The following is a 16230-nucleotide window of genomic DNA, read 5'->3' on the forward strand; positions in this document are numbered from 1 at the left end:
CTTTGCACCCCATTATTTTTTATTTCTACTTTGCACATTCTTCCATTGCAAAACTACCATTCCAGTGTTTTACTTGCTATATTGTATTTACTTTGCCACCATGGCCTTTTTTGTCTTTACCTCCCTTCTCACCTAATTTGCTCACATTGTATATAGACTTGTTTATACTGTATTATTGACTGTATGTTTGTTTTACTCCAAGTGTAACTCTGTGTCGTTGTATCTGTCGAACTGCTTTGCTTTATCTTGGCCAGGTCGCAATTGTAAATGAGAAAGAAACGACAACACGATATACAGAAAATAACACACTACCTTTGATTGGAACGCACACATGTCCAAAGTTATTATTTGTAAGGAAAACAACAGTGAAGGCAATGCAAGCACCAGCCAGAAAATGTGCCAGGGGGAAAAGGTTTGTGCTAGACTGCGCAAATGTCTGAATACTTGATCTGGGGAACAACTGGTGAGGTGCTTGGGCTCTCAAAGGGCGACGTTTGTCCAGTTCAGTAAAGCTATGAAATAATTTAAAATGAACATGTTGAAATATAGCCTATAGATAATTAGCAGGTGGTGTGTGTCTTGGATTGAGGGCAGTGTGGGTTACCAGTCCTGTTTCGTAACAATCCCATTTTTGAAGTGAGTGCATTCTGACATCACACGCATAAAACAATCTCAGGCTGGGGCGACCGTTAGAGATATTTGGAACTCACATGAGAAAAGGTTAAGCATCAGACAATTCAGTACATATTGTTGATTTTATTAAAAAAACACATAGGGTGTGTCTATAAAGAAAAATATAAGTTTTAAAATTTCTACCAATCAATTGGTCGAAAGAAAAGACAACTCTCGGTTGACTAAGATTTTTTGTCAGGAACAGCCCTAATCTGCAACATCAATTGATCATCCATATAACGTCCACTCACTTGGTGCGGATGTCTGGGTCCTCGTAGCTGGAGTGACACATCTCGCTGAAGCGCGAAACAAAGAAGTCATAGCTGCGATGATAAGAAGCAGTGTCCTCCTCAATGTTGGCAAACTTCACAAACTGAGGGAGGGGGAGAGAGGGAGAGAGAGAGCGAGGTAAATTAACATTAATCTCCATCAACTGGAGAAGAACGCAATAAATCTGTCTCTCTAACTGTCATATTCTTCCACTTTCTTTGTCTAATATAATCCCAAATCCCAAATTGAATTTTGCAATTAGTTTCTGGGAAAAGAGTAGAATAAAAGCCTCGTATTGAACTGCCAGGCAAAGAACAGATTCTGACTGCCGCTGAAATGTCACCATTTCAACTTTAACACTTTAGCATTTCGTTTCACACCCCTCCCCAATTAACAACTAAACATTGTGCTCCTCTTGGGAATGGAATAGAGGGAAGCCTTCCTGAAGCCAACCTGTGGTGATGACTTTTTAATTAGATGCCTGATTAAACCCATTCTAATGGACAAACCAGGCTAAACAACTGCAGGTGACCTTGACCGGACCAGACCAGACACAGAGGCTAAAATAGCACCGTGGTTGTGATGTACCCAGGGCTCTAGGATATCTGGTACCACTGTTATTTCAAGTATGACAATGCAATGTAGTCTAGACTAATGTGTAGTGTTCATTTAAACAGAGATAAATACAAGGAATCTGCATACATAGAAAGGATATTTGAATTGAACTGATTTAGGCTCCGTGTATTGAGTCATTTTAGGTGAGTCCTAAAGAGAACAGGAGACCTTCAGTAGCTGTCCTGGACCACTGTGACTGTGGTAATAATCTCTTTCTAATCCCCCCCACTCTCCCTCTGACTCTCCCTCTGACTCTCCCAATTAAACACCACAGCATGAGGCAAAGACTGATGTGCTGGCTGGTGTATTTAGCAATCATACATAAACACATTACTTTGGGGTCTGTGCTTCTGCGTATGTATCAGTGTATTAGGCGACGTCCCCTCGTCCTGTCCAAACAACGTTGATATAAAGGACACATTGCTAGGCCTAAACAGTGTTAGGCCTAGTTATTTTTTATCTAGTCTAGGCTGCAATGATTTTCAAATTTGTAGGGCTGTTTCTGTTGTCCATAAAAATACTCAGATATCAGTTATATAAGCCTACCTTTTAAAAAGGGATATTATAGCTGTATCAAGTGTATTCTATTGTTATTTCATCTTGATCATCTGGGTAAGTGCTTATGCAACATTCTTCCATTAGGCTACTTTCTGACAGTTTCAGACTGTAAAAAGGATTTCACTATAGTATAGCCAGCCTTAGTAACTACTGCCTTAGTAACTACAGTATAGCCAGCCTTAGTAACTACCGCCTTAGTAACTACAGTATAGCCAGCCTTAGTAACTACCGCCTTAGTAACTACAGTATAGCCAGCCTTAGTAACTACCGCCTTAGTAACTACAGTATAGCCAGCCTTAGTAACTACCGCCTTAGTAACTACAGTATAGCCTGCCTTAGTAACTACCGCCTTAGTAACTACAGTATAGCCAGCCTTAGTAACTACCGCCTTAGTAACTACAGTATAGCCAGCCTTAGTAACTACCGCCTTAGTAACTACAGTATAGCCAGCCTTAGTAACTACCGCCTTAGTAACTACAGTATAGCCTGCCTTAGTAACTACCGCCTTAGTAACTACAGTATAGCCAGCCTTAGTAACTACCGCCTTAGTAACTACAGTATAGCCAGCCTTAGTAACTACCGCCTTAGTAACTACAGTATAGCCAGCCTTAGTAACTACCGCCTTAGTAACTACAGTATAGCCAGCCTTAGTAACTACCGCCTTAGTAACTACAGTATAGCCAGCCTTAGTAACTACCGCCTTAGTAACTACAGTATAGCCAGCCTTAGTAACTACCGCCTTAGTAACTACAGTATAGCCAGCCTTAGTAACTACCGCCTTAGTAACTACAGTATAGCCAGCCTTAGTAACTACCGCCTTAGTAACTACAGTATAGCCAGCCTTAGTAACTACCGCCTTAGTAACTACAGTATAGCCAGCCTTAGTAACTACCGCCTTAGTAACTACAGTATAGCCAGCCTTAGTAACTACCGCCTTAGTAACTACAGTATAGCCTGCCTTAGTAACTACCGCCTTAGTAACTACAGTATAGCCAGCCTTAGTAACTACCGCCTTAGTAACTACAGTATAGCCAGCCTTAGTAACTACCGCCTTAGTAACTACAGTATAGCCTGCCTTAGTAACTACCGCCTTAGTAACTACAGTATAGCCTGCCTTAGTAACTACCGCCTTAGTAACTACAGTATAGCCTGCCTTAGTAACTACCGCCTTAGTAACTACAGTATAGCCTGCCTTAGTAACTACCGCCTTAGTAACTACAGTATAGCCAGCCTTAGTAACTACCGCCTTAGTAACTACAGTATAGCCAGCCTTAGTAACTACCGCCTTAGTAACTACAGTATAGCCAGCCTTAGTAATTACCGCCTTAGTAACTACAGTATAGCCTGCCTTAGTAACTACCGCCTTAGTAACTACAGTATAGCCTGCCTTAGTAACTACCGCCTTAGTAACTACAGTATAGCCTGCCTTAGTAACTACCGCCTTAGTAACTACAGTATAGCCTGCCTTAGTAACTACCGCCTTAGTAACTACAGTATAGCCTGCCTTAGTAACTACCGCCGTAGTAACTACAGTATAGCCTGCCTTAGTAACTACCGCCGTAGTAACTACAGTATAGCCTGCCTTAGTAACTACTGCCGTAGTAACTACAGTATAGCCTGCCTTAGTAACTACTGCCGTAGTAACTACAGTATAGCCTGCCTTAGTAACTACTGCCGTAGTAACTACAGTATAGCCTGCCTTAGTAACTACTGCCGTAGTAACTACAGTATGCTAAATAATTTTTAAAATGATGGCTGACTTGGGAAAGAAAAACAGGTGTTCGGTTTCAGGCTGAATGATAAAGGTGAGCCAGCAGACCTGACTGAAGTCACTTGCAGAATTTGCAAAAAGATGATCAATGCAAAGGATGAACGGACAACAAAACTCCAACATTTACAAGTCCATTATCCTGCGGAGTTCGCTACTCTGAACATGCTGGTTTTCCTTAACAGAAACCTTTAGGTAGGCCTAAGACAAGGTGTAAAAAATAAAAATTAATAAATTGCACTATATTTTATTTTTTAATGTAGCCTATAATTAAAATACAGTTGCATCTTATTGGAAAGACATATCCTATAGGATAGGCTCAAATATTGTGCCAAACCTTGAGACTTATTCACACATTGCTGTAATTTAGGTCATTTTCATACTTATTTTGTTTAGGCTACTTTTAAAATTTTTTGTAACGTCTAGGCATATATTTAGGATTTTTACAGTTCAATATCCTAATAGGTCTATTCATTTTAGAATTAGCCATTGTCAATTCGTTTAAGTGTTATAAAGAAAATGATAAGTAATCATTAGTTTTATCTGATTGCATAATTAGGATTTGTACAGTTCAATAGGCACAAGACAGACAGGATAACAGACCTATTTGTTTTTAGTCTAAGCCAATGTAGTCAAGTGTTAAGCTATAAAGACTTAAGCTACATAATCATTTGTTTTATTTGATTGTTGACATTTATATGAACGCACAATTTCGAAGCAATTCAAAGTAAAGTAGTTTGTGAGACAAGTATGACAACAAGTCATCATTTATAGATGTTTGTTTCCACTTACTGAAAGTGCTGCTGTGGGAGCTTATCCCACGATTGCCCGTTGTGCAATTCAAGGATATCAATAAATACTTTGAAAATATTTTAAATATAAAATGTATAAGTTTAACTTGTATTGACAGTAACCTATGTGTAGGCCTATATTATTGTCTGTTTGGTTTGCAAGGAGGGATTTTCCGACGGCACAATTTATTTAGCCTACATTTTGGTGAAGTAAAGCAGAAACATACCAGGTTTAAACAAACCAGGTTTAAACAAACTTTCTATTTGATTAGTTTATCTTGCAGATGTTTGTTTTCTCTCTTATTATTGTTTTAATTTTGGCTATTTGCAAAAAACCTTTTGAGATGGAACTCTGAGACCTATAGATTCATTCAATGGATGATCATGAAATAGTAGGCTATGCCTATAACAACAAGTCACATTCAAATCGAATGAGGATTAGGGAGAAAAGGGGAAAATCAAGATCTTAAAACAATAAACAGGGAATAAACTTAAAACAAAGCATGATAGGTCCCATCTGAATTTTTGCACTGCTTTGGTGCTCTCCGCTCTTTCTACAATCTACATTGTTCTCTTGCAATGTGTTAGTCTAACTACCTCATGTGTATTGAACATTTAGGCTATGGCAAATGTGGAAAAGGCCATTTGGCATGGCGCCCTGCTGCGTGCTCACTGTGCCGTTGTGCGCTACCAGACTCCAAAGGTGCAGTCAAATTCAAATATGCTAAACCATCGTTTGTGAAATCACAATGTCGTCACCATCGACGATTGCTGTCAAACATTGTCGATAGACAATGTAATCGTAAAATCGTCGAACACAAGTGTGTGTATGAGTATGTGTATCAGTGTGTGTGTAATCCATGGTATCACTAGACAGTGTTGCCAGTGTGGTAAGTCTGTCTCTATGGGTAATGTTATTTCCTTGATACTTCCTGTTCCCTCCTGACCCTGCTGCTCTGACAGCCCTGTCTGATAACACCGATAGCTGCTGCTGGCTGCTATTACACATCAACCAGATAACCATTCTCTCTCTATGTATACCCACGCTCTCCACCTCCTCCCTCCCTGGTAAAAATGTACATTTATGTTTAGATCACAGTCTGGCATCTTCTATTTACATGGCCGTTGCTACATTACATTTCCTACAGAATAGACCTGCAATTATATTTCTTTGTGATTCATTGCAGCCAGCTGCTAGTGTGTATTGTCTGATAAAACCAGGCTGTTTATCAAGGTGGGCGTCTTCTATTCTACTCACAGAGTTGGTTCCCAGGATCTGTAGGTTGGGTTTGTCGGCCTCCAGCAGTTTACGGACCATCTTAAGGAAACTCTCCACAAACAGGTTGATGCTCTGACAGTGGCACGCCATCAGCAACTGATCCAGAGCCTCCATAGCTATACACACATACCTGAATACACACACACACACACACACACACATGGTAGTTATGCCACACACCATATGTCTTAAGACCATTACATTCAACTAGAATGCAAATGAGAAAGTAATAGCCATGGTGCATTTTGAGCCGACATGGATGACAGTTGACAGATATCTGTGCAGTATATTCATGGCTCCGGTGTAACTGTGGTGTTGCTCACCCGTAGCGGTGCCTAGCCACGTCCCTGGAGAGCCTCTCTGACAGGTAGGCCCCGATACGGTCCAGCTTCTCTGGAGCTGACAGGGCATAGAACGTCAACTTCTCCATGTTAGCCTTCACCAACCCGTCCTACAGACAGACCGAGAGATCGAGGGAGTGGGGGGGAGAGAGGGAAAGACAAGAGAAAGAGAAAGGTGGAGGATGAAGGTGGAAAAGGGTTAGGTTTGGGTTCTTGGTTCACTGTCTCCACAGGACAGGAATATACTCAAATCAAAATCAAGCTTTATTTATACAGCACATTTCAGACATGGAATGCAATGCGCTTTACAGGAAAGAAATTAACTATTAAAAAAAGATTAAACATTCACTACACAATAAACATACGATTTAAAAAAAAAAAAGAATGACACACTGAATGACTAAAAAGCACCCTAATAAAATGCAAAGCTAAACATTTATGTTTTAAGTTCTCTTTTAAATATGTCCACCTGTTTCAGCCCCCCTCATGTTCTCTGGCAGACTATTCCAGAGGCTGGGGTCATAATAACTAAAGGCTGTCTCTCCATGACTGTTGGTCCCCCTCGGGTTCTCTGGCAGGCTATTCCAGAGGCTGGGGTCATAATAACTAAAGGCTGTCTCTCCGTGCCTCTTGGTCCCCCTCAGGTTCTCTGGCAGGCTATTCCAGAGGCTGGGGTCATAATAACTAAAGGCTGTCTCTCCATGCCTCTTGGTCCCCCTCAGGTTCTCTGGCAGGCTATTCCAGAGGCTGGGGTCATAATAACTAAAGACTGTCTCTCCATGCCTTTTGGTCCAAGGCTTTGGGGTAGTTAAAAGGTCAGTGCCAGAAGACCTGAGGGACCTACTGGGTACATAACTTAAAAGCATGTCTGATATGTATTGGGGTGCACAATCGTGGATTGATTATAAACCAATAGAATAATTTTTGTATTAATTCTAAAACTTACAGGCAGCCAGTGCAGAGACCTTAAAAGCGGTGTAATGAGTGCGCTCTGGTCTTGGTCAGTACCCGTGCTGCAGCATTCTGTATGTTTTGCAGTTGACCAATGGCTTTCTTGGGTAGACCAGACAGGAGACCATTACAGTAGTCAAGCCTGCTTATAATAAAAGCATGGAAGAGTGTCTCTGTATCAACCTGAGAGAGAAACAGCTGCAACTTGGCAATGTTCCTCATCTGGTAAAAAGCTATTTCGATTATATTGCTAATGATATTTTGTTCAGAATCTATAATAACACCTAGGTTTTTACCTGGTGTTTTATTTTTATTGCCAGTGAATTCAAATGTGAGACTCGATTCTCTCTCTGTGCTTTGGCTCCAACAATAAGTACCTCAGTCATGTCTTGATTTAGATGGAGGAAGTTGAGGGCCATTCAAGTATTTACATCACTAATACAGTCTAATAATTTATCAGGGGAGCTAAAATAGTCTGGTGACACAAATGTAAAGTTGTGTATTGTCTGCATATCAGTGAAAATCAATGCTGATAACGCTGCCAAGGGATAACATAAATAAACTGAATAGTACCAGACCCAAAATGGAACCTTGTGGAACGCCACATGTGATATGCATTTTCTCAGAGTTATGTTCACCAAGGGTGACAGAAAAAAAGAAAGAGGACAACACAACACAAGCATGCGGCCATGCCCAAACTCCCGGTCACACCAACACACACCCAATCCAGGGGTGAGATAGCCTCTCATTTACATTTAGACTAGTAATGATCCAATAAAATATAATGAACTTTGCTCACAGGAATTGCCTCCATTGTATATTGTATTTTGGTATTTTATTAGGATCCCCTTTAGCTGTTGCAAAAGCAGCTACACTTCCTGGGGTCGACAAAACATAATGTCAATAGACAAGAACAGAATGACATACTTTTTATAAGGCTTGAACTATAAAATGTGTGGTAAAGCATTGAAAATAATACAAAGATAGACTTAAAAGTCATTACCAGACAGAGCTATACATAACTCTATATGATAAACACATTAACCTGACTTTGGTCTATTCTCCCTGACTCTGGATTTAGAGTCTGACTCAACGTTATCTGAAGACACTTTTTATCTCCACTGCAGCCGTGTGAATGTTATCGGAGAGCTCTGGTTAGTCTCATACACACATTCCAGACACACTGTTAGTGTGAATGAGTGAATGATAGAGGGTTGTGGGTCAGTCCCTGGGTGAGGGGATTAGATTAGTTACAGTCTCTGTGACGGGAGCGTAGAACCCAAAATTAGAAACAGACTGGTTTTTGGGGCATGCAGCTCACAATTGACATGCACACACAGCAGAGAAATTAGGTCTCTGCGGTCTGAAATCAGATGTGTTGCTATTCAACAGATCTGACAGGTAGATTGGGCTATTTTTATAACGTTCACAAATAAATGAATTCAATCAAGTCATTCTCCTTCACAGATATGGTGATATATGTAGAATATCTTCAATAGTGACTTTCTTCTTTGTCCTTCATATTCTCTCATTGTGACAGGACCAGTGAAAGTAATTCAGAGGTTGCCTGCCAGGAATTCACTTCTGTCTGTCTAGTCTTTTCAGATCAGTGAAGATGAGGAGACCACTAGAAATATTGAAATGGCAAAAAGGTCACAGGATGTAGAGCGCATTGCCACAGGAAACCGGAAGTGTCAGTTGAACTCTCACCTCTGGATCCTCTGGGAAAATGTTGTCCACCAGTCTCTTGTAGCGGGGCCTCAGAGCCCCACAGCAACCACACACCCCTAAAGGAGAGAGGGAAGGAGATACGCAGAGTGGGTGAGTGAGCGAGTGAGAGATGACAGAAAGACGTATGAATTAATAAATCATGTTTGCAACTGCAGATACTTGACCATGATAAACCACCAATAAAATAAGTCCTCCTTCAAAGAGAGTTAGTGAGACTACAGTGAAAGCTCAGGTTGTTGCAGTGCTACATAAAGTCTGTCACCTAGTACACCTTAGTGTCAGCAGCATCCACCTCATGTTGACTGAAGAACACCGTTATTATTGACAAAGTTAAATAAGCCCTGCACAGCTCAAAGATTAATCAAATTTAGACATCCATCTACCCAGGGCTTGGGGGGGGGGGAGCGAGAGAGAGAGAGAGAACGAGAGAGAAAAAAAAGCTTGGCATGAACTACACAGCAGCGGAGACTAGAAAGCCTGTCCTTGCACAGTTCTTCAATACCAGTTTTTTCCTCACAGGCTGAGAAATAGATGCCTTTGTTCTAAGATCCCTTTAAAATAGGTCAGACATCTGAAGAATGTGGCCACAAAGGCATTGGAGCACAAAGACACACTGAGACGAGAAAGACTCACCAACATTTTTTTTTTTAAAAGACATTGTACACACATTTTTTTTCTCTCGAAAAGACAGTCACTCAGGTGCCCACACACACAATCTATACATCACAGTCTCACAACTGACAACCTTGAGGAAAGTTGTGTAACACTGCGGAGGGAAGAAAGCTGTGAGAGCGAGAGAGAGAGAGAAAGAGGCCGAGAAAGAGAGAGAACGCGCTGGGAGCTGATTGGAGCAGAGAACTCAGCAGTGATGAGTCATAGGGCAGGGGCAGGCAACTAAATTCAGCCGCAGGGAGATTTTTTTGTGGATGGTCGGGGGGGGCCGGAACATAATTAATCCCAAAAATAAATTATTTTCAAATACACCTTCATACCTTGATTACATTGAGACAAGATCTCATTTATTTTTTATTTGTGGGAATATATTTGTGCACAGATTTCCTAAATGTAACTAATTCCTAGCTGAATTCCTGGTGAGTGCCCCCAAAAAAAAAAAAAAAAAAAACTACAGGAAGGAACATTCCAGTCCACCTGGATAAACACAGCTGGCTGACAATCGCCTGGAATTCATTCAAAGCATTACCACTGGTTAATATATATGCTGTCAAATAAATAGCCTTTCTAATTAATTGTTTTGAGAATCTGCAGTGGAAGACATCTGGGGAAGCAATAGACAACCTTGAAATAAGCTTTTAACAATTTCAAATAGGCTTGCCTAACTGAATGAGAAAAAGAGAGCTCCCAACAATTTGAAGACAGTTAGGCTGTATACAGATCCTTCCTTCCCTTCCCTCATTCTATCCTTCCTAGTTTATGTTCTTCCTTTCATGAAGATCTCCTTGAACATTCCACCATATTGCTTTCACCGTGGCTACCCAATCATTATCAATTAATGGTTGTCAATCATCATCAGCGATCACCTCATAGTAAAAAGGACACTCACAGTACACTAAGCCAGACTTTTTTTCCCCTGTAAACTTGTACAGTAGTTGGAGAATTTAAGAGTTTTAATTTGAAAATAAAAATCAACATTTTTGAAATCGAGGAAAAACTGTTCAGAAACAAAAACATCCCCTCCTCAAAACCTTCTCAGCATCCTTCCGATGCATTAAAAAATTACTCTCACTAGGCAACTGTTCTGTGTCTATCCCTCTGTCACATCTCTGAGGTGGTATCCTCAGTCATTCTAGCCTTGGGAGTTAAGATAAGATTTAGGCTTAGGGCCTCTGTCTGTGCGTCTGTCAGTAAAGTATCTGTCATCGTGGTGTTAAACGCACCCGTAAGGCTCTGCTAGCTGCAAGCAGCCGCTATCTCCAGCTCTCTATCTGCCCTCCCTGCTGCTATTCTTAGCTTTCCTCCTCTCCTCCATCACTTCCAACTCTAAATGACTCTTCTCTCCTTTACACCCTCCATCCCTTCCTCGCCCGTCTTGGCTGGGGGCCCTGGAGTCACTACTGAATTAATGACTGCATCAGGGTCCCCGGTGAAGAAAGCAGGGAGGATTGAGGGATGGGTGGAGGTGGGTCCTGTGAGTGAGTCACTGAGAAGTGCTACTGTACATACTGCAAGTCTGTCCCCCGAGGAACAAACTTTGTGTGGAACACACACACACACACACACACACACACACAGTGATATTACCAAAATATATCACGGTATTTAAAAAATAAAAAAACGTCATAACGTAAATAATATATGTTTTGGAATAATAAAAGTTGTACATTTGCTTTATGAGTAGTGAGTGATCCCAGGGTATCAACACATAGAATGTTTCTCCATTCTGATTGTTTTAAACTCTTCAATTTAACTTTAAGCAAAAGTACATTTCTGCATTTATCACTTTCTGCATTTCCTGCACTTATTTGAGAATTTCCACACAGCCATGTAAGGGCTGCACGATATGGGCAAGCAACAATGTTGATGACAACAATGCTTTTTTCACTTTGATTCTTAATATAAATCCACTAGTGCTCTGTAATTACACTATTGGTTTGTGTTTTTTTACATCTGAAAATGGTTAGTTTGTCTTTTCTTATCAAGTTGGACCTAATTTGTGTTAGCCGCTAATGCTAATCACTAGTTACACTTTTTTTCCTACCCTGAAACAATAACTACTCCCTGGCATTTTAATTTGTTGTCATGCCAAACAACTGTATTCAATTCTCTTGACAGCAGTGCAGCATATTGGTGGGTGCTGTACTGAACTAGCCTATAAAGGTGTGGGCTGGTTGGAGGCAGTACGGAAGAGGGAACTAGGAATGGTAGAATCGTCAGGAGAGTATAGGGGGTGGATGCTAGATGGTAGTTGTGACATTGCAGCACAGCGAGGGGTCTCTGGCTGTCCATTCACCCTCACAGTAAACAGGTTTATTACAGCTGTGCGTACGTCATGTTCCTCTGCTCTCCTACACCAACACACAAAGCGAGAGCGAGACAAAAGAGAAAGCAAGAAAGGGGTGGAAAGTGCACAGCAAACTCCACAACTGTATAGCAGCCAGTGAGTCTAGGCCCGCGACCCCAGTTTGATATCTGAATATCTCGTGACCCCAACCATGTGAATTTTATTTGGTAATTAACAGCCAATGTTTACTTTTTTATTTGGGGCTATGGAAGTCTTTCTGATGGTCTTCTCATCATCACATACTTTTAATGTGGGGCTATGACAGTCAATTGCAAATTAGTCTGACTTAATATTGCTCACCACCACTAATGAGTTGGGTGTGCTTGATGCATATTGCGAGGAGCTTTTCAAAGTCAGATGGCGAGGTCGCACGTCATCCCTGCCGTCACATCAAACCTGGATAGATATTTGGTTTTAACACAGACGATGGTGCTTTCAAGACAACTGGGAACTCTGAAAAATATAAGGTCAAACCATGACGTCAGTGATCTTCAGGTCAGAAAGTCGGAGCTCTAGAAGAATGGGAGAAACTCCTCAAATACAGTGTCAAGCTTATAGCATCAATACCCAAGCAGACTCGAGGCTGTAATCACTGCCAAAGGTGCTTCAACAAAAGTACTCAGTAAAAGGGACTGAATACTTATTTAAAATGTGATATATTTAAAAAAATTTATTCATTTGCAAAAATTTCGAAAAACTTGATTTTGCTTTGTCATTATGGGGTATTGTATATTCCTGAGGGAATACAATTATTTAATACATTTTAGAATAAGGCTGTATAACGTAACAAAATGAGGAAAAAAGGCATCTTAATACTTTCTGAATGAGCTGTATATGCAAAAAAAGAAAAGGAAAAAAAGACCACAAATAGTTTCCTGATCATCCGTGTATATCTCGCAGATATAGGACAGACACTTCAGAACAAATGTCCTTTAGATTTTCTGTTCCATGTCGTGAATCTGTTATTCAATACATTTCTACAGGCTAATAGCAGTAATGCCAAAAAAAAAAAAAAATTATACCTTAATATTAATGGGTCTTAAAAATTATACACCAAGTATCATAAGCTATTTGATATGACCATCTTAAAACAATTCCATATGTTAACCCCACCAGACGCACGCCATCAGTCCAGTAAAAAAAAAAAAGCCAATTATTATGTGCCTCACAAGTAATCAATCAGTGTTGCTTCCTAAATGGACAGTTTGATTTCACAGAAGTGTGATTGACTTGGAGTTACATTGTGTTGTTTAAGTGTTCCCTTTATTTTTTTGAGCAGTGTATATACAGTTGAAGTGGGAAGTTTACATACATTTAGGTTAAAGTGATTAAAACTCATTTTTCAACCACTCCACAAATGTCTTGTTAACCTCTCTAGGGTAGGGGGCAGCATTCAGAATTTTGGATGAAAAGCATGCCCAAATTAAATGGCCTGCTACTCAGGCCCAGAACATATGATATGCATATAACTGGTAGATTTGGATAGAAAACTCCAAAGAGTTTCCAAAACTGTTAAAATAGTGTCTGAGTATAACAGAACTGATTTGGCAGGCGAAAACCTGAGAAAAATCCATTCAGGAAGTATTTTTATTTTCTAGTTTTCAATGCCATTACAGTATCCATTGACTTAGGACTCAATTTGCAGTTCCTATGCCTTCCACTTGATGTCAACAGTCTTTAGAAATAGTTTCAGGCTTGTATTCTTATAAATGAGTGAGTAAGACCAGTCTGAATGAGTGGACCCTGACCTGTCACATAGCTTTTTCATGCGCAATCCCGAGAGAGTGCATTTGTTTACATTTTATATTGACAACGTTATTGTCCGGTTGAAATATTATAGATCATTTAGGCTAAAAACAACCTGAGGATTGAATATAAACATCGTTTGACATGTTTCTATGAACTTCTGTTTTGACTGCGTTTGAGCCTGTGGATTACTGAAGAAAACGCACGAACAAAACTGAGGTTTTTGGATATAAACAGACTATCAAACAAAAGGAACATTTATTGAGTAAATGAACATCTTCTGAGTGCCACCATATGAAGATCATCAAAGGTAAGGGATTAATTCTCTCTCTATTTCTGAGTTTTGTAACGCTTTTGCTTGGCTGGTTACTGTTTGTAATAATTTGTCAACTGGGCTTTGTTCTCAAATAATCGTAAGGTATGCTTTCGCCGTAAAGCATTTTTTGAATCTGACACCGTGGTTGGATTCACAAGAAGTTAATCTTTAAACCTATGTAAAATATGTTTTGTTTTCTGAATTTTTATGAATTAGTATTTCTGTATTTGAATGTATTTGAAGACGCTAGCGTCCCACATACCCTAGAGAGGTTAACAAACTATAGTTTTGGCAAGTCGGTTAGGACATCTACTATGTGCATGACAAGTCATTTTTCCAACAATTGTTTACAGACAGATTATTTCACTGTATCACAATTCCAGTGGGTCAGAAGTTTACATACACTAAGTTGACTGTGTCTTTAAACAGCTTGGAAAATTCCAGAAAAGTATGTCATGGCTTTAGAAGTTTCTTATAGGCTAATTGACATCATTTGAGTCAATTGGAGGTGTACCTGTGGATGTACTTCAAGGCATACCTTCAAACTCATTGCCTCTTTACTTGACATCATGGGAAAATCAAAAGAAATCAGCTAAGACCTCAGAAAAAACATTGTAGACCTCCACAAGTCTGGTTCATCCTTGGGAGCAATTTCCAAATGCCTAAATGTACCATGTTCATCTGTAAAAACAATAGTATACAAGTATAAACACCATGGGACCACGCAGCCGTCATACCGCTCAGGAAGGAGACACTGTCTGTCTCCTAGAGATGAACGTACTTTGCTGCGAAAAGTGCAAATCAATCCCAGAACAACAAAGGACCTTGTGAAGATTCTGAAGGAAACAGGTACTAAAGTATCTATATCCACAGTAAAACGAATCCTATATCGACATAACCTGAAAGGCCGCTCAGCAAGGGAGAAGCCTCTGCTCCAAAACCACCATAAAAAACCCAGACTACGGTTTGCAACTGCACACGAGGACAAAGATCGTACTTTTTGGAGAAATGTCCTCTGGTCTGATGAAACAAAAAATATAACTATTTGGCCATAATGACCTTTGTTATGTTTGGAGGGAAAGGGGGAGGCTTCAAGCCGAAGAACACCATCCCAACCGTGAAGCTCGGGGGTGGCATCATCATGTTGTGGGGGTGGTTTGCCGCAGGAGGGACTGGTGCACCTCACATTATGTGTATATATTGAAGCAACATCTCAAGGTATCAGTCAGGAAGTTAAAGCTTGGTCACAAATGGGTCTTCCAAATGGACCCCAAGCATACTTCTAAAGTTGTGGCAAAATGGCTTAAGGACAACAAAGTCAAGGTATTGGAGTGGCCATCACAAAGCCCTGACCTCGATCCTATGGAAAAGTTGTGGGCAGAACTGAAAAACTTGTGTGAGCAAAGGCCTACAAACCTGACTCAGTTACAGCAGCTTTGTCAGGAGGAATGGGCCAAAATTCACCCAACTTATTGTGGGAAGCTTGTGAAAGGCTACCCGAAACGTTTGGCCCAAGTTAAACAATTTAAAGGCAATGCTACCAAATACTAATTGAGTGCATGTAAACTTCTGACCCACTTGGAATGTGATGAAATAAATCACTCTACTATTATCATACATTTCACATTCTTAAAATAAAGTGGTGATCCTAACTGACCTAAGACGGGGAATCTTTACTAGGATTAAATGTCAGGAATTGTGAAAAACTGAGTTTAAATGTATTTGGCAAAGGTGTACATAAACTTCCGACTAATATATATATATAGTCCTGACAATTCCTGACATTTAATCCTAGTAAAGATTCCCCGTCTTAGGTCAGTTAGGATCAGTGCATTCTGATAGGTTGTTGTGCTCGTAGTTATGCATACTCCTCATACTTTTCTCATTTGTGTGAGAAAGAGAGAGATTGAGGGGAGGTAGAGAGGAAGAGGGGGGTAGAGAGAGCTGGAGAGGGGTTGAAAGAAGGATAGAGAAAATAGACAAAAATAGACAAATGGAAGAAGAGAAAGAAAGAGACAAACCTAACCTAAAGAGAAATACATGGACTTAGTACAGACAGACAGGGAGAGAATGTCATCAACAGCTCTTCTCGTTATCTTATCTGCACCTGCTGTCACAAAGCTGCTCTGTGTTTTTCCAAAGACACGTGGCCTGCAAATGTGAGCAAGTATAC

General features: G+C 40.3%; 1 protein-coding gene across 4 annotated transcripts in view; it reads right to left on the reverse strand.

Moving 5' to 3' along the window:
* Positions 1-16230, reverse strand: part of LOC118387017 (protein EFR3 homolog B) — a 64393-nt gene that overhangs the window by 32694 nt on the left and 15469 nt on the right. For all 4 annotated transcript variants that reach the window (XM_035775103.2, XM_052523844.1, XM_052523846.1 and 1 more), the window contains 4 exons: positions 8956-9032; positions 6277-6404; positions 5933-6083; positions 924-1045 (listed from right to left, as the gene is read on the reverse strand). In XM_035775103.2, coding sequence (XP_035630996.2) covers positions 924-1045; positions 5933-6083; positions 6277-6404; positions 8956-9032 — 478 coding nt within the window. The remainder of the gene's footprint in view (positions 1-923; positions 1046-5932; positions 6084-6276; positions 6405-8955; positions 9033-16230) is intronic.

Source organism: Oncorhynchus keta, chromosome 8 (assembly GCF_023373465.1).
Source record: "Oncorhynchus keta strain PuntledgeMale-10-30-2019 chromosome 8, Oket_V2, whole genome shotgun sequence".
NCBI classification, from domain to species: domain Eukaryota; kingdom Metazoa; phylum Chordata; class Actinopteri; order Salmoniformes; family Salmonidae; genus Oncorhynchus; species Oncorhynchus keta.